Raw genomic sequence first — 18313 nt, 5'->3', positions numbered from 1 at the left:
AGTGGTCCCATTAAAATAGATGTTCCGAAGTACCGAACAAAACAAAACAAACGTCCAAAACAGTGCTCCTACGTCATCTCTGCCCGCCTCACGTCAGGGCCAATAGACTGGTGTAGCTTTATTGCTGAAGGGGCTGTAGCGCGGATCAATTGCAAGGCTGCAAACTTCAGCCTGCTAAGACAAACCCCAGCACGCCATCGCGCTCCACCCCCGCCCCGCCCCAACCTGCCCCGCCCCGCCCCGCCCCAACCTGCCCCGCCCCACCCCGCCCCAACCTGCCAGGCCCTGCCGCATCAGCGCGGGTCACGGGAGTGCGCACGCGCAGCATCCGGTTCTTCTTCCTCCTCTCTCCGATGACTCAGCTTAGATCCGGTACCGCCTTGAAGGCGGGGCTGGATCCTAGCTGCGGCCAATGGCGCACGGGGTGAGGGTTGAAAGGTGGAAGGTGCTCCTTGCCGGTTGTGCTGGTTCCTTTCAGCAGCTGTGCTGGGTTACCTGGTCGTCATGGAGGCAGTCTTGACTGAGGAGCTTGATGAGGAGGAGCAGCTGGTGAGAAGGCATCGCAAAGAGAAGAAGGATTTGCAAGGTGACGGGGGAATGGGAACCTAGAAGTCGCCAGGACCCAGGGAAGGGTGCGTGGCGGGTCGCTTCTGGGAAATCTTGAGGGGTTTCTGATCTGGATCCTCCAACGCTTTTCCAAAGTAGCCAGTGGTCTCTTCCTTCCCGCCTTTCCAAGGTCCCTTAATCCCCCAGACCTTCAGAAGCTTCCTCTTCTCCGGTCCGTCGCGTTCCCCCTACCCCGCGCCGCCGCCCGGGTGTGGGTTTCTGAAAACACCGGGAAGCCACCGTCTTGGACCCAGACCCCCTTTCCTGTCTCCCCTTCCTGTTCCTACCCTACTTGCCGACACTTGCCCTACTCGGTGCGTTTTGAAATATCTCACCTAAATTTTGAGGACTCGGAAGGGGTACTTGAAAGATTTAAAAATCTACTTTTTTTTTTTTTTAAAGTTTTTCCACCTCCCACACCAAACAAACTCACGGTTATGTTAATAAAATTTTTCTTTTTTTTTTTTGAGGGGGTGTCTTAGCTCCATCTGGACCCTTCTCTGTAACTATCTGTTGTGTAATTACTCTTCTTGCTTTCATAATTACTTTTTCTAAACTCTTCACCGTTTACCATCCCCTTATTGTTACTATTTCATATTTATTCTTAATCCCAGGGTTTATGACTTAATGGTTTTGGTGGCTTTTCAGCCAAAATTCAGGGTATGAAGAATGCTGTCCCCAAGAATGACAAAAAGAGGAGGAAGCAACTTACTGAAGATGTTGCTAAGTTAGAAGCAGAAATGGAACAGAAACATAAAGAGGAGCTGGAGCAATTGAAGCAGACTTCTAAGGAGAGTAAAGTAGGTGAAGTAATGTTTCTCTTTGTCTACCTTTGAAAGCAACTGCCACTTCTACTACACTGTTTATTATATAAAATCATAAAATCGGAGGGAAAGAAGTCACTTAGTCACGCTCATGCCATCACCTTTCATTGATATTTTTCCAACCAGGTTTACATGGTAGTGTGTTTTTTAAGGAAGGCCAGCAAAGAAAACTATTGCCCCAAAGATGAACAGATTGATAAAATGGACTAAAGGAAGCTTTACCAAATGAAAGTTGGAAGACCAGTCTCCTAGTCTCAGAATTGCCATTAAATAGGATTGTAACCTGGGCAAATTTACTTAATCTTCTTGAGCATAAGTTCTTCACATATCATATGATACCAATAGTACTGCTGTTTAAGCACAAGATTTTTTTTAAGAAATGGGATAACAAATGTGAAATCATTTTTTAAGTTAAAAGTGCTTTATGAACAAGTTGTAAAAGATGAAATTTACTGATGTTTCTTGGGTAAATTGTAGCATGTTAACTGTCATCATTTTAGCTAATATTTATTTCATCATTGTAGCCATACACAATGTGTTGTATGCCACACACTTTGTTTAATATATTACATTAATTTTCTCATAATTCTCATAATAACACACTATAAAGTATTACCTCTGAAGTAAGTGTAGATAATCCCATTTTTCAAATGGGAAACAGACTCAGAGAGATTTAAAACTTTGTTCTAAATTTATAACAGCCATTGAGTACCAAAGCCTGAATTCAAAATGAGAGCTGTCTTACTCCAGAATGTGAATACTGAATTCTGTTATAATTTTATCTAGAGTGGTAGCTTATTACATGGGTTTTAGATACCAAAGATCACAGACTCCATAACCTCATTCTCATTATTGATAGTTAGAAAGTTCTTATGTCTATGCAAAATTTTATCTACCATAAATAAATTTTATTTGGTTCATTTTTGGTCTGCTGTTGACAGGGAAAACAGCTTGTCTGTACTGATTTACAGTTATTGTATTAAACATAGTTTTATTTTCTTTAACTTTTTGTCAAGAGCCTGGCTTTCCGTGCCTTTTATTTCCAAGTAACAAGGCATGATGCTCTAGGTGTTTGTGTTGTTACAATCATGGTATTCCTAATTGTCTCCCTATCTTTTCTATTAGTGAGATTTGTTTGCTCTCTCAGGCCTTTCAATTTTGAGATTTCTTTCCTAGTTTTCCAAGGACAAAAATGTTTAATTGTTAAGCTACATATTGTCCAACTGTTAAAATACAAACTCTCATTTTACTTTATCTTTTTTTTCTTAAACTGAAGCCTGTTTTCTTTCTGAATGTCACCTGAATTCTTTTGTCACTGCTTTCTCCTTTTTTTTCTAGATGCTTTTTTGTATCTTGCCTGTTGTCAGTATGGCAGTTTGTAAAATTAGCACATTCCTCTGAAAAATATAAGAATCCTAATTTCACTAAAGTTGATAACTGCTCTTTGAAGTCTTAATCTGATTTTGATATTTTAATCATTTGGTCCGTAGCCTTAGGGACTGCTGACTCTGGTATTAGAGGCCTTGATATGTTTCATGTATGTGTCATACTAAAAACTAGCTTAACTTATACTTGTGGTAATAAACTACTAGCTACTAATCCTGATAGTTTTAAGTCTAGCAGTTTATTCTTTAGCAAACACATAACAGCCATTTGTTGATTAAGATTAGTTGTAATATCCTAACAATAATTATAGATTAAATTTTCTACCTAAAAGTTTTTCAGTTTGTAGATGGGAAAGGATAGAAAAATCTCAACTTCCTACCAGGGTCAAGAAGCAGTGCTCATCAGGTTCTGGCTAATTAAGATAGAGAAAGGCCTTTGCCACCACATTTGAGGTTATGAAAGTAGTAATGACAGAACCTTACATATTCTATAAGTATAACATTTAGAGAAGAGAAGGGTGGAATGCTGAATGAGTTGTGGCCCTTATAGGAAGTATTTAGATGAATGGAGTAGGCATTCTAAGAAGGAAGGAAACCATGCAGGAATGAGCATTGTCTCTGAAGAGCTATAAGGAAAGTTCTTGGGAATCTGACAGTTCTCCCTTAAATACAGAGAAAGTAGACAGAACCATGTCTCATTTAGTATTGTGCTGTATCTAGTGCTGTTATTCAAATTTGAATTGTGGGATGACACATATTTGTGACTTTTGATAATAATTTAATAATCTAATACTTTGAATAATAACTTAAAGGTATTTTTCATTAACTTGTTAATGTTTTTTGTTTCCCTCAGATAGATTCTGTTGCTGTCAATATTTCAAACTTGGTTCTTGAGAGTCAGCCGTTTCGGATATCAAAAGCACAAAAGAGACGGGTATGAAAGTCACCTAGTATTTGTTAGTGCTGTGTGTGTAATACTATCTTAGGTGTTGTATTGGAAGTGAATAGAAAAAAAATGGAGTTCCTTGCCAGAGGACCTGAACTAATATTTATTAGGCTTTAGATTATATGAAATCTCATTTAGTCCCGACAGTAATCCTGTGAAGTAGGATTTCTTATCCCCATTTTATAGAGAAGAAAATAGCCCTGAAGCAGTATAAAATAACATGTCCAGTTTGCAGTTCTCATAGGAGAGTGGGGCTAGGAAAGGGGAGGTGCAAAGGATAAATTTTTTTTTTTTTTTTTGCGGTACGCGGGCCTCTCACTGTTGTGGCGTCTCCCGTTGTGGAGCACAGCCTCTGGATGCGCAGGCTCAGCGGCCATGGCTCACAGGCCCAGCCGCTCCGCGGCATGTGGGGTCTTCACGGACCGGGGCACGAACCCCTGTCCCCTGCATCAGCAGGCAGACTGTCAACCACTGCGCCACCAGGGAAGCCCACAAAGGATATTTTTTACAAATATGTTATTCCAGACTTAATTCAGAATTTGAAGAGTGTGAGCCCAGGTGATACTGATGTATAGCTTTGGTTAAAAACTATGGTATTAAGTGGTAAAATAAGAATTTGAATCTAGAAGTTAAGCAAGATATAAAAATATCAGAATTATGTAGTTATATATGTATTGGTTAGTTGTGATGAAAATTCAGAGAAGGAAAAATTCATTGTACTAAGTGTTACATAGTTGGTATTTAAGGAAATATAGTTATTTAGTTAGGATATTTAAAGTCAGTGAAACAGCATGCACAAAAACAAATACGGGAATGAAATTTTGCCTCACCAAAGATCTGTAAGGAAACTGATTTATTGGACGTAATAAGTTTATGATATCAAAATTATGGGCGTGAGATTAGATAGGTAAGGGCTTTTGAAAAAGAACAAGGGGTTTAAATCCAATCTTTCTTTCCCAAATATTGTTTTATTAACACTTGATATTTTCTAGGATTTAAATGTTTAAATGAGCTTTGCGTCTTATAATTTAGTACATAATTTAATAGAGCATGGAATTTGGTGTCAGTCAGATGGAGGTTTTAATCCCATTGTGGTGGCTTTGGGTAAGATTCTTAACCTTTTTAAGCTTCAGTTTCACATGTATAGAATGGGGGAAAATAATACCTACTTCATAGAGTTATTGTGAATATTAAATAATTTACTGTTTCCAAAGCCCTAAAACAACATTTTTACTATGATTTGGGTCAACAAGTGATAGTATTGTTCACTGTGTTAAATACTGCATAGTACACCTCTTAAGAAATTCAACCTAAGACAAGTTTTTTTGTTTGTTTGCTTGAAAGTTGCTTAAGTTGCACCTTGTCAAACATTTCTCATACTATTGTAAAATTTTGTTCTTGAGTAATTATTATAACTGTGAATTTCATAGACTGATGAAATTTAGGTTTCATGGTATTTTGGAGGTTATTTAGTTCACCACCTCTATACTTATGATATGTATTCTGTTATAGCCTTATTATTGTCATCTATTTTCTATAGATCAAAAGTGAAGGGCAGAAGTTTTGCTTGGCAGAAACATAACAAAATATTTGTTGGAGTTGCCTCTACCTAGTAATTGCTATATCTTAGAGTAGCAACTATTTAATTCTGGCAAACATGACACAACTCTTTCCTGTCTTTATCAACACTTGTTCACCCTACCTGGTCCCTTAGGCAACAAAACAAACTAATTCCCTTACGTTTCTCAAACATTTTCTTACTTTTCTCCTAAAATATTGTATAGCTGAAATGCGTACCTTTTCCAGCTATACTCTCAAAAAATGTAGTATCTTTTATAGTCAGCTGCTTGGCAACACTTCTCTGCTGAGTCAACACTTGGCAGAGAAAACACCCTATAAGTAATGGCCAAAGTTTCTTATTGCTTTGTTATATTAATAGGATTTGGGGACAGAAAACACTGAAAGTTTATAGTGTTTAAGAAAATGGAAACTGAAGACAGGGTAGATAATTGGGTATTAGACTTATGCCAAACCACTTTTATTTTCCCCCAGAGGCACCAAGGAATGAAAAGTCAGCTAACTAATGATGTCATCTATGGGAGAGATACAACTCTCTGGTAGAAAAACATGACAAAATGTTATGAAGGTTTATTATTGGAATATTGTAGAGCAAATCCCGTATTTTCAATCTAGAAAAGCATAGGGAGTATTTTATTTACTTCCAAGAACTTCAGTGAAAACTTATTGGTATGGTGGAAAGAGCCCAAAGTAGAACTTAGAAGAACTGGGGTCCAAAAATAAGAAATTTGAGAGCTGGAATGAGATCTAGTTCAATTTATTTTATAAATGAGAAAGCTGAGGCCCAGGTTGTCTCAGTGGCATGCTGAAAGTTTAATACAACCCCTACACTAGTACCCAGCTCTTAAGATTTCTCTTCAGAGTTGTTTTTGCTGTATTACTATACTATTACCACATGGCTCTAGTTTTACTGACAATATATTTATGATTTATGTGCTATTTTCATCATACATACATTTTCACTAGAATTTATTGGTGCCATTCTACCTCCAGGACTAGGGTTGTAGAAAGGAAAGTGCCTCATGCCACTGGAAAACTCTGCATGGTTGGGAAAACAATGCAATGTGTTTCCCACCTAGTGCCCTGAAAAGGAAATACAATTGCTTTGTAATATTGAAGCAGAGCATGAGGGAAAAAATGAAATGATTGGATTAGTATTTTAGAGGCTTAAATTAAGGTTTTACAGATAGTATAAAGTTCCACTCTTCCAGGAACTAGTACCTGACGTCATTAACTCCAGCTCCCATCTACTCCAACTTTTATTCTGATTCAGGTGCCTGGATAGAAGGAGCTCTCTGTGTTGTCCTTGGTCCCTGCTCTGCTTCTAACCAGCTGTATGGCCTTTGGAAATCTTTCTACGTGCTGTTTCCTCAGAAGAGGAAAATGAGGGGTTTTGGATTAGATGATATTCAAGGTGCTTATCCTTCCTCTCCCCTCTGAAAATGTTTTTTATAGTCTTTTAAAAAGTAATAGTGCCATCTTGTGTTTTAAGATTTTATGCCACTGTGATCCACAGTTGTAGGTATGCAGTGAAATAAATTGTTTCATGGTATTTCTGGCATGGTTGGAGTTGGGAAGAAAAAGCAAATAGGTTTATGTTTTATTAAGAAGATAATACTGCTTTTGATTCAGGTAACTTAGAAATCACTTTAGGTTTATCTGGGACAGCACATAACAGGCATGTAGTAGAAGCAGGTGGCATTAAGTGAAATTGAAAATTGCCTTTCCATTCACATCTTCTGTCGTAAGGAAAGGTTAGATTGGGGAAATAAAAATCTTTACCTTTTCCTTCTTTTTCTTGGCTTATCTAAATGCTTCACTGTAGTTTGCTACCAATATCAAGATTTATATTGATAGAATGTAGTTTAACAATTTTTATTCTCTTAAATTGAAAAGCACTTGCTCCCAGTATACAAGTAAAACATACCATAGAGAGTTAGAAAGATGTTCACACACACAAACATGCAGGCACACACACAAAGCAAAATAAACTTATTTTGTAATCCTGCCATCCAGAGAAAAGCACTGTAAATATTTTGTGTATCTCCTTCTAGTGTTGTTTTTTAAACTATGTATGCATAGACTTAATATATATTAACTGTATACCATCGTTTTGGCCCCCCAACCTCATCTTTTGACACTTTTATCTGGTACTCTAGCTATATGAACCGTGTTCAGCTATGAAACATATAGTGCTTTCTGTCTTTTGATCCTTGCTATTCCAAGTGTCAGGAGTTTTTTCTCTTTTTTCCCAACCTTCCCACTCTACTTCTTATCCACCCTTCATGTCACAAATCTCTCATTACCCTCTCCCCATCCCATTATAACATTTGAATAAGGAAAGCAAGCTGCAGAGTGTAATGTATGATAGGACTTTTGTTAAAATACTGTTTTCTGTACATTTTCTATGAGTACATCTGTATTTATTAAAATACATAGAAAAAAAATCTAGAAGGATACACATCAGACCTCTAGAGCAGGCACTGGGATTGGCAGGGGAACTTTAGATTATCTATAATATTCTAACTTTTTTATAGAGAAGAATATTTTTATGTTACTTTAGTTAAATGTGTGTGTGTTTGTATGTACACATTTTTTTTTTTTTTAAAGCTGGATATATAGAGCTCCTATACCCTTCTAAAGACCTTAGCCATCTAATGCCTCGCTGGTGAGCTGGTGATTTAGCACATTAAGACCTCACTGGTGGAGTGATAAGTTAAAAAGTTTGGATTAGCTTGGACTTAAGTATGACAATGATGTTGCTTTAAGGCCTAGGACAACTCAGTCCTAAGATAGTACTTTGAAATCGGTAAGTAAAGTTTGTAGATACTTGGCATGTAGTTTTTTTTTTTAAAGAAGATGTTGGGGGTAGGAGTTTATTAATTAATTTATTTATTTTTGCTGTGTTGGGTCTTCGTTTCTGTGCGAGGGCTATCTCTAGTTGTGGCAAGCGGGGGCCGCTCTTCATCGCGGTGCGCGGGCCTCTCACTATCGCGGCCTCTCTTGTTGCGTAGCACAGGCTCAGTAGTTGTGGCTCACGGGCCTAGTTGCTCTGCAGCATGTGGGATCCTCCCAGACCAGGGCTCGAACCCGTGTCCCCTGCATTAGCAGGCAGATTCTCAACCACTGCGCCACCAGGGAAGTCCGGCATGTAGTTTTTAAATAGACTTCAAAGAAAAATTTGAGGGCTTTCTTTTGTCCTAGTACAGAGCTAGGTGCTGTACACACAGATGAGAAATAACATTTGCCTTTAAAGGAGTTCACAATATAGAAAATTCTACAAGTGATGAGATCATCAATATGATAATGCTTGTGGGAGATGGGAGAAAAATGTTTCTGAGAATTTTATATTTCATCCCCATAATAAATGTAAATTAGTCCTAATTATTAGGAATTAACCTTCCTACACTGTCCTCTTCATAGGACAAAAAAGCTGCACTGGAAAAGGAGCGGGAAGAAAGGATAGCTGAAGCTGAAATTGAAAACTTAACTGGAGCTAGACATGTAGAAAGTGAAAAACTTGCTCAAATATTGGCAGCTAGACAGTTGGAAATTAAACAGATTCCATCTGATGGCCACTGTATGTATAGAGCCATTGAAGATCAACTGAAAGAACAGGACTGCAGTCTGACTGTGGCTGCCTTAAGATGTCAGACTGCTGACTATATGCAAAGCCACGTGGAAGACTTTCTGCCATTTTTAACAAATCCTAATACAGGAGATATGTATACTTCAGGTAATTTATTTTTCTTTACTATGTCTTGTTGTGGTTGTGGTGGTTGTTAAATAAAGTGCTTCCTGGAACTGATAATAAAAATAACCTGAATGGTCCTTATGGGGGAAAAAAATCTCAACATTTAGGCAAAATTATTTTCTATAACTTTAATAGATACTAGCACATTTTGGTTTATTAAGATCTTTTAAGTACTTAACTATTTTGTAGTTAAAATATATTAATCTTTTATCTAAGATAGGAATAGGATTCATTATTACTATTTTTAAAAGTGTGTTAATAAGTTCTATTTCACAAAGTTAAGCTTTGACTAGTCTCTGGAAGTATAGGGCCTGAAGACCACCAGTATAGAATGATTAGGAAAACTAATTCCTCCTTTTATCCTGTAGTTTGGGAGATTTAATTTTATTCTCAATAAGCTATAATATTCAGGCAAAATTTGACTTTGCAAAACGAAAAACAGATGAGTTAATAACCTGCCTTGTTATTCTCTATAATACCTTTGATAGTTGGGAAGGTAAAACAATGTACAACGAGCAAATAAAGGAGAGAGCAAGTGAAAATCTGAAAAAGTTTCTTAAAGAGAAAGGGGAGTAAGGGAGAAAGTTAGTCCTTGAGATAAGACAGCAGGTGTGTCAGTATCTACTGGGAGCAATACAGGATGTATTGAAGAGGGAGGGGATGGTTAAGGGTGACTTGTTTAATGGAGTCCCCAACTGCTAGTTGTAGGGCAGTGGAGAGGAGGTGGCAACTCAGCATGGTGAATCAGAGAAAAAGACAAAAGACTTAATTACCTTCATTCCTTTAGACTTTAGACAATATTGAAGGCCACAGTGTGGCAAGAACTACTGTAGGCACTGTTCTGAGCACTGGATATGAGACAGTGAATGAGACAGATACACGGGACATATTTTCTCCTAGATGCCCATAATTCTTTCCCCTTTCTCTAAACAGGAAGTTAGAGGTGTTAGTTTTCCATGTTAACTTTCTGTATAAAAGTGTGTATGCTCAAGATATGCCATTAAACTCTGCAGTTAGGTCTTTTATGTCCTCTCAGGACTGATCTAGGAAGACCCTTCTTTGGCTAGAACTGATACTGATAACAAATAAAGTAGACGTTTCCAAAATATGTGAAGGCACTATTTGATGCTATCACTGGGAAAGGAGTTTCAACTCATTTTACTTTTACTCTGATTCTCTTCTCACATTTCTTACAGTGTCTTATAGTGAACCTGATATTATAAAGGATGCATTTTTTAGTCTTTCAACATATTCCTTCAGATGCAGATTTGGACTTTAAAATGTGAATATGGTGGCAATCTTGGGGTCATTGCTTGGGTCAAGAGAGAGGCAGGCTTATAATGTAGTTGAGGTCGCTGGGCCTTAGGCTGAGGGAGAGAAGCAGAGATGAATTGCTTTGCTCTTCGATGGAAAGTTTGAGTGAATTAAATTTGGATTGGGAAATGGATTAAATTCTGGAGAATATAGGTAGAGAAGGAGGAAGTTCATAACTTGGGCAGTTTCATCAGAAATTGTGGGAGGTATAAAAGGGACTAACATGAGTTCTAAAAATTATTCAGTGCTATATTCTGATCTATTTTCTACAGAAGAGTTTGGAAAATACTGTGATGATATCATAAACACCGCTTCATGGGGAGGTCAGCTTGAGGTAAGTTTGTTATTATTCATAGTGGCATTGTTAAATTATTTTAAAAAATCCCTTCTGTAGTTTTCAGACATATTTCTCAGATGATCCAAATTTCCCTTTCAAGGTTCCTTTTCTTTATATATTTGCTGTTTCTCTACTGAAGCATTGAAAAAGGGAGTTAATATTCTTAGGCCTTTAATTTAAGTATGTACCTTTGGGAACTGAAGCACTATTTCATTTTAAATAGCCCAGTGTTTGATCATTGTGTTGGTGAGGCTAGTGTTGCATCTGCGTATTTCCATTTGTGATATTGCTACTGGCCGTATATTTGAATTTATGGACATATGAAAGTGAAGATTTTACTCAAGTACAGTAAAATTTACCCAAGTGGCTCAACTGATGAAAATCACTATTGGAAAAGTAACATCTCTTACATCAGAAATAGAAAACAATATTTTAATGTGAGAATACACGTCAAATCCTCCCACAATACATCAATTACAATTGTGTCTTGAGTTCCTAGTCGATACTGACTGACTTGAAAGCAGTATTTGATGCATTAAAATTCACTTGTAAGAAAACAATATATTTAGTCACTTGTAGGGAGTTAATCACGATTTTTTTTAAGCTCTAATTATTTATCTTACTGTTAACTTTGTTTCATTAAAGCAAAATAAAACACCTAAGTGGTCCAAGTGGTGATGAGATAGCCTGGGGTATTAGAAGTCAGGGAGTAAGGGGGAAAGACTTGGGGCTAGGTTGTGGGTTTTTTTTTTTTTTTTTTTTCTGTGGTACGCGGGCCTCTCACTGTTGTGGCCTCTCCCGTTGCGGAGCACAGGCTCCGGACGCGCAGGCTCAGCGGCCATGGCTCACGGGCCTATCCGCTCCGCGGCATGTGGGATCTTCCCGGACCGGGGCACGAACCCGTGTCCCCTGCATCGGCAGGCAGACTCTTAACCACTGCGCCACCAGCGAAGCCCTAGGTCGTGGTTTTTCCTTGTGCTTCTCAGTTTTGTGACTTTGGGGGAGTCAGCCAACCTCCTGAGCTCCATTTTCCTTATTGAATGGGGATAATAAAACCCCTATGTGTATATGGTAGGCCATTTGTGGATATTAAATAAGGCAAAGAGTATATGCATAGAAGTTTGTAAGCTAAAGTGCCAGATAGATGAATCTAGCAGTATAATTAATATTATTGTGTAATTATGATTAGTCATCTTAAATAGTTTGTGGCTCTGACTATTTCACTTCAAGAACTATGTTGTTTGGAGATATGACATAATTGCTTCTTCAAAGTCTTTTTCTTAGCAGTGCTATATTTGTACCTCTTCTGAGCCACCAGAGGGAACTGTGTCCACTTGTTTTGTATGCCTCTCCTGGGTCTCTGAAACTCGAGAAGGTTACCTTTGTGACTACATTAGGAGTAATTAAAGATGCTTGAAATTTTTAATAAGAATCTCAAATTAATTTGAGTTCTAGAGACCTAAGTGACTCTTTTTAAATTGAGAAAAACCTTTTAAAACATCTTTTGAAGGACATTTTCTCACATTGTTTGTGAATTCATTTGAAATGAGTTTCTGTTTTCACAATGGGGTAAATTTAAATTATTAAAGAGAAATTCTTTGTATGATTTCTGAAGACTTAGATGGGATATTAAGATTTCCAGAGCTTGTTTTGCACCCTCCATTCCATGCTGCCTTTTAAAAAATGTTATTTGAGGTATAAGAAAAAAGTACCTCAAAGGAATATTTTACGAGATAGAACATGGGATTAAATTTGCTACTGTGTAGCACAGAACCTTTTCCATATTCTTGAATTAATTTCTTACCTTCGTTTAAAATTTCCTAAAAGGTCCATGTTCTGTTATAATGGGGCAGATAAACAGATCAGTGCATTATGACTGAAAACTGTTAAATGATTAATTTGTTTATGAACTTGAGCTCTAGAGTCAGACTTCTCAGTTCAGTTGCAAGTCATTTTGTTTCCTTGTGCTTGACTTCTCTTAACCTTTCTCTACCTGTAATTATAGTCTTTAAAATGTATAACAGTAGTACCTATCCCGTAAGGTTATTGTGAAGACTGAATGAATTAATACACATAAAGCACTTAGAATGCTTGGTCAAAGTAAGTCTAAAAAAATGTTACTACCAATATTCATTATTAACTATTATTCATCCAACTTTAAGCTCTAATTTTATATCATGTGTCATGAACTTAAAATTATATGTTAATCAGTTGGAAATTCCATGAAAGGATAGTGCAGTTCCTAAGCTCATTCTACTCATGCCTTGAAAATCATAGAGCAGTTGTTCTCAGCATTAGTACAATAGAGTCATCTGAAAAGCTTTTAAAAAAATAAACCTCCTATTCTTTCCTGCTTCCTCTGTCCTTCCCCTACCCCCTCTCAATTGTAATTGATTTGATCTGGTGCCTGAGTAACAGTATTTTTAAAAATCCTTTATTATGGAAATTTTCAAGGCATATTCAAAAGTAGAGAGACTAGTATAATGAATTCAATTTACTCATCCCCATGCTTCATTAACTATGGCATAGATATTTCCAAAAAGCTGTTGTACATCCAGGGCTTGAAACTTATGCATTTGATTTAGTAAACATTATATTTATTTGATTTTTAACAAATACGTGTTAAGTGCCCACTATGTGCTGGGCTCTTGGTGTACATTAAGGAAAAAGAGTAGATCCCTGCTCTGACTGGTTGCCCTATTCATGCATAAATTCAGTAGTTCATGATTTGAATAAGATTTACCTCTTTATTTCCCTTACTAATATATATATTGTTTGTTTGTTTTTTGGTTTTACATTTTCTCTTTTATAGCTAAGAGCCCTGTCTCACATTTTACGAACACCAATAGAGATAATACAGGCAGATTCTCCTCCTCTTGTAGTTGGTGAAGAATATCCAAAAAACCCATTAATACTTGTGTAAGTACCTAGAAATTCCTACTATTAATATTTTTCATGATTAAGACAAAAAGGATTATGAAAAAATTTTAAGTTATATATGTTGATTAATCGAAACAAGTCCATCTTCAGCAGCATTAATTATGCTTATTTTATGTAAAAGGCAATTACAGAATTAGAAAGCATTGTCAAAACATGTGATTTAGATAATTGTTTAAACCTCTAATGATTTAATCTTGTATATGAGTTAAGAATAAAGTCATTTCTAAAGGTTACAAAATTTTAGGATTAGCTCTCATGTTGTTCTGGTTTGACGGTAATGCTAAAAGTTTCAACAGGTGTAAAAGCTGAAATACATTCATGTTGCCTGATGGTTTATTCCTTAGAGATTTTTTTCTTCATATTGTAAAAACATGTTACATAATTGAGAGTTCTCTGAAACAGCATGGAGAGTTTGCCATTGGCTTTAGTGTTCATTAGCTAAGCCTACTAAGGTAGTCATTAATGGCTTGGGTTTAGGTAATAATTTAAGCTTGTTGAGCACTCAGCATCTCAGTTTTTCCTTTTTCACTCCAATGATTGTGTTTTACCTGACAAACTCAGCAGACAGAGTTATTGAACCAGATCTTACTGACTGCTGATGCTTTTCAAATAGTGTTGAACTTTTAAGTAATGAAGTCTATTGAATGATACCCTGTGAAGTGATTAATTCAAATTACTTGGTTTTATATACATAATAAACATTTATATACAGTGAATTGAATTACTTTTATCTAAATTACTTATTTCTCCTTTTTTTATTTCAGTTATATGAGACATGCATATGGCTTAGGAGAACACTACAATTCTGTTAAACGGTTGGTGAACACAGCTAGTGAAAATTGCAGCTAGTCTATAAAATGTTGCTGTTATGTTTTAGTACAGCGTGCTGATCTGAGTATTAATACCAAGTGTTGGATTGTTCTAAATGTTTCTGGAAAAAAAACAACTACCTTAAACCAGTTTTATGGCAAAGCTACTAACAGGTTTTTTAAAAATGTGTCAAAGATAAACTTTCACCAATGTCCCCTTAGTGGTGTTTTAAAAAACAGTTGTAAGTCCCTTGTGGAGAACATAATTTATAGACCAAGATGGTACCCTGTTTGCTGATATTTTTATTAAATATAGGATCCTGAACATTCTGTTCTGTGTTGAAATAGTTAAAAAATTTTTTTCTCCCTATTACTGAAAGCTTTCAGTAACCGTGTCAGTGTAATTTTTCTTGAAGAAGTGAAATGACTCAGTCTCTTTGACATTGCAATAATGTGGTGATGGTGATAGCAAATTTAATGAGTGCTTATAAATGAACGTGATTGCAGTAACTTTGGTGTTGATGGGATTAATGCTCTGACGCTTTTTATATAGCCCCATCAAAGTGCAGCTAAGAAGCTTGCTTTAATAAAGAATTAAAAAATATTTATTCAGATGGGAATCAGTTGTTATATTTTAAGAAATGAGACAAATTCATAGGTAAATATGTTTCCAATCAGATTTAAACCTCTAAAGAAGTACAGATGTCTTTTATTTGTATATAACTTAAAAAGACTCAGCAGATTATTGCTTTTCTAACTCATTTGTTATTCCTTTCTGTTTCTTAACTTCAGAATGGTTGTACCATCATTTCTTGATTATCTTCTTAACTATAAACTTTTATATCTTTGTTGTATTTTCTCCATCACTACTCAGCTACTTTGCTTGCCTTGCAGTCTTTTACACTAAGAAATAGTTTTTAGTTTCCCTTATTCTTTAACTTGTGAAAATTGAAGGAGTAGCAATATAAAAGGGTCCAAGGCCAAATTTACTTCAAATTCTTCCTCTTTTACAATTTGTCTTACAAGATCTCTCCCTTTGCTTCATTCTCTAGGATTACAGAATGCCTTCGTTAACTTATTTTGTTAGCCTTATTAATGTCACCTTTCCTCAAATATTTGAGAATATTTGTCTCAAGTATTTGGGCATTTTTTATGTGGCTGAAAGCCACTGTTGAGCCAAGACTGTATAATAAAATCAGTACAATACTTTTCAGTTGAATGATTTGTCTAGCTCAGATTTTAGGTTACTTGTAACAGTATTCTAAGAAGATAGTACCCATATGTACAAATGTGTCTGATAATTTGTTATGTAAGGGGGTATTATAAAAATGAAACCTTTCTGGTTTGATCTGTTTTTCTCAAATAAGAAAATAACTAGTAAAATTTTGCATCAAGTTTATAAAATTTGAATTTTTTCTCCATGAATGCGACTAATTTTTATAAGTAAATATTGGGTTTTATAATATTAAAAACAGGGTATCAGTATCACATGCCCAGCAGGTGACTGTGTGGGAACCTGGCAGGAGCTGTTCTGGTCATCTAGAGCAAATAAGTACTACATGAAGGTATTCAACTGCCAAAGATTAAAACCATTCTGCTTGCCAAACAAAATATATTCTGAAGGCTGCTTGCTTTGTAATCCTTGATCTGAATTTTTTGAGGGGTCTGAAATTTATAAAATAATGATATTGTAAAATACTAAGCAGCTTGGCTTTATTTTGAAGTAATCTGTTACTTTAAAAGAGAAGCATTAAGAAGTAATAAAACAAGATACAAAGATATCTAGTTATTATAAATTCCATCTATATTTAAAGTGTTCTAAAATAACTTATTGGTAGCTATTTTTTTTCTAGCAGGATGAGTAGAATTGTCTTGATTGTAGATATATTTTTTAATTTTTATTATTTTTTAAATGGCCAATATGGTAATGAACAGGGTTTGTATGGTCAGCTTCTCTTCTTTCTTAAAACTTGAGATAAAAATTATTTTAGCTGTAACCTAAACACTAAAATTAAAGTCTTTAAAAAATGGCAGCTGTTAACTTAATAGCAGCATATACTAATTTAATTTGCTGTATGATGCTGGTCTCTTAGGGAAGTTTGATAAGCTTTCTTTTGTCCTAACTCAGAAAAGTATATGTTAGCGTTCTGGAATATGTCTTTAGCCAAGAATTTTATCCACTTAAATATGTTTTTTAACTTATATAAAGCAAAAGAGAATGTGTGTAACTATAGTGAGCAATAAAATTTTGTTCATATTATCTGATGTTTGCTAAAATAAAAGATGAGTGAATTAAATCAACATTTGTTCAAATTGTTATTCTTTAATAATTTTAGAAGTACAGAAAACTTTTGTTTTAGAATTTTATTCAGCTTTTATTTTGTCCTCATATATAATTGAAAATAATAGTCACAGATTCTAATATTTATAACATTTATATTATTTTATTATTTTAAAATTATGAAAGGCAAATTAATTAGAAAAATATCTAAGACTATTGGGTGTTAAAGAAGAAAAGAAAAATGAATAAACATCCGTGTGTAAGAATATGAAGCAGTAAGAAGGAAATCTGTGCAAATTAGTGCTGCCACATATTTGTTAATACATTGTCTTGGTATAGATGGTCATGAACTAGCTGAAGGACAGTTTTTTTCTGAAAATTTAGTTTGTAATTTCATACTGTTTTTACTTTTACTGAACAAATGAGAGAGGGATGTTTCTTCATGTCCGTGTGTTTTTACATACGTTGATTCTTCTAAGTCTTGTTTGAAATATATCTTTCTCTATCTTATGGAAAAAGTAGAACTCACAGGGTTTCTAATTCATTTCTTAAAGTAAGTTTTAGAAACATCAGTTCTTGTTCTTTACCCCATCTTGTTCCCTCCTGTAAGACCTTTGAACTGACATTCGGAGTTGGGTGCAACCTGCTTCACCTAGCTTACTGTCCCGGTCTCAGCTTAAATAGCACCGACCTAGGTAAGCTCCCCAGAGTTCTCCTACCTGGGCTAGGTTAGGTACCCCACTTGATGCATGTTGCTTTCTAGTAACTATGCACTTATAATTAGTTATTTACATTTAGTTGTTTATTATTATTATTGTTGTTATTATTTCCCCTTAGTCTTTAAGTGCTTAGAAACAAGGACTTGCTGATTACTATTAAAATATGTAGCACATTGCTTGGCCTATATATTAAATGCTTAATGTTTGTTGATTGTTGTAAGATCAGCTGAGAGGATAGGATATGACTCTGAGGAGTTTCATTAGGCTAATGGGCTGTTAGGAATAGGACAAGATAGTGACTTAGAATTCTGCTTGCTCACAGAAGGGCTGCTTTCTAATTTATATTACCCTTGGATGAATTCTTAAGTCTTCTAGTTAGTTGAAAGGAAGAATGGAATCCAAGAAAGGAAGAATGGAACCCAAGAGAGCTTTCTTTTTTCTTAACTTCTGATAGTGTGTTACGGTTAATTTACCTTCATGTGTCAATTATGACAATTTGATTTTAACGAATCTAAAAAATATAATGGTCCTCTAAAATAAGTATACAGACCAAAAAGAAAACCTTGGTTAATATACTGACCAGGAAGAAGATTACAGTTGTCTTATTTCATTGTAATCAGGATGACTAGTATACCTTACTGAAACAAATTACTGCCTTTGTACAAGCCTGCTGAATTTATTATTTTTCTGAACAGGAATGACTTATAATCTTTCTCCTGATTTTGCTTAAAATACCAACCCCTGCCTTCTGTAAGGATTAAATAAGTCCACTTATATAAAGAACTTAGTACACTGCCTGACACAGTAAATTCTCAGTAAA

The 18313-nt window shown here is 35.6% G+C and overlaps 1 protein-coding gene across 1 annotated transcript; it reads left to right on the top strand.

Annotated features, from left to right (window-relative positions):
* Nucleotides 1-370: 370 nt before the first annotated feature.
* OTUD6B (OTU deubiquitinase 6B) lies at nt 371-16794 on the top strand. Its single transcript, XM_067711801.1, has 7 exons — nt 371-586; nt 1255-1406; nt 3669-3749; nt 8763-9075; nt 10680-10741; nt 13557-13663; nt 14449-16794. Exons 1-7 carry the CDS (start codon nt 505-507, stop codon nt 14531-14533), a joined length of 882 nt encoding a protein of 293 aa, XP_067567902.1. The 5' UTR covers nt 371-504; the 3' UTR covers nt 14534-16794.
* Nucleotides 16795-18313: the final 1519 nt, after the last annotated feature.

Source organism: Pseudorca crassidens, chromosome 17 (genome assembly GCF_039906515.1).
Source record: "Pseudorca crassidens isolate mPseCra1 chromosome 17, mPseCra1.hap1, whole genome shotgun sequence".
Classification (NCBI taxonomy): Eukaryota; Metazoa; Chordata; class Mammalia; order Artiodactyla; family Delphinidae; genus Pseudorca; species Pseudorca crassidens.
The sequence above is the reverse complement of the archived record's forward strand: the minus strand, read 5'-3'. Positions and strand labels throughout refer to the sequence as shown.

What these genes read in the sequence shown, in the direction of transcription:
- OTUD6B (XM_067711801.1), top strand. Translation starts at nt 505, where the DNA reads ATGGAGGCAGTCTTGACTGAGGAGCTTGATGAGGAGGAGCAGCTGGTG. An exon ending in AGGAGATATGTATACTTCAG is followed by an intron (nt 9,076 to 10,679) that starts GTAATTTATTTT and finishes TATTTTCTACAG; the next exon opens with AAGAGTTTGGAAAATACTGT. An exon ending in AAAAACCCATTAATACTTGT is followed by an intron (nt 13,664 to 14,448) that starts GTAAGTACCTAG and finishes TTTTTATTTCAG; the next exon opens with TTATATGAGACATGCATATG.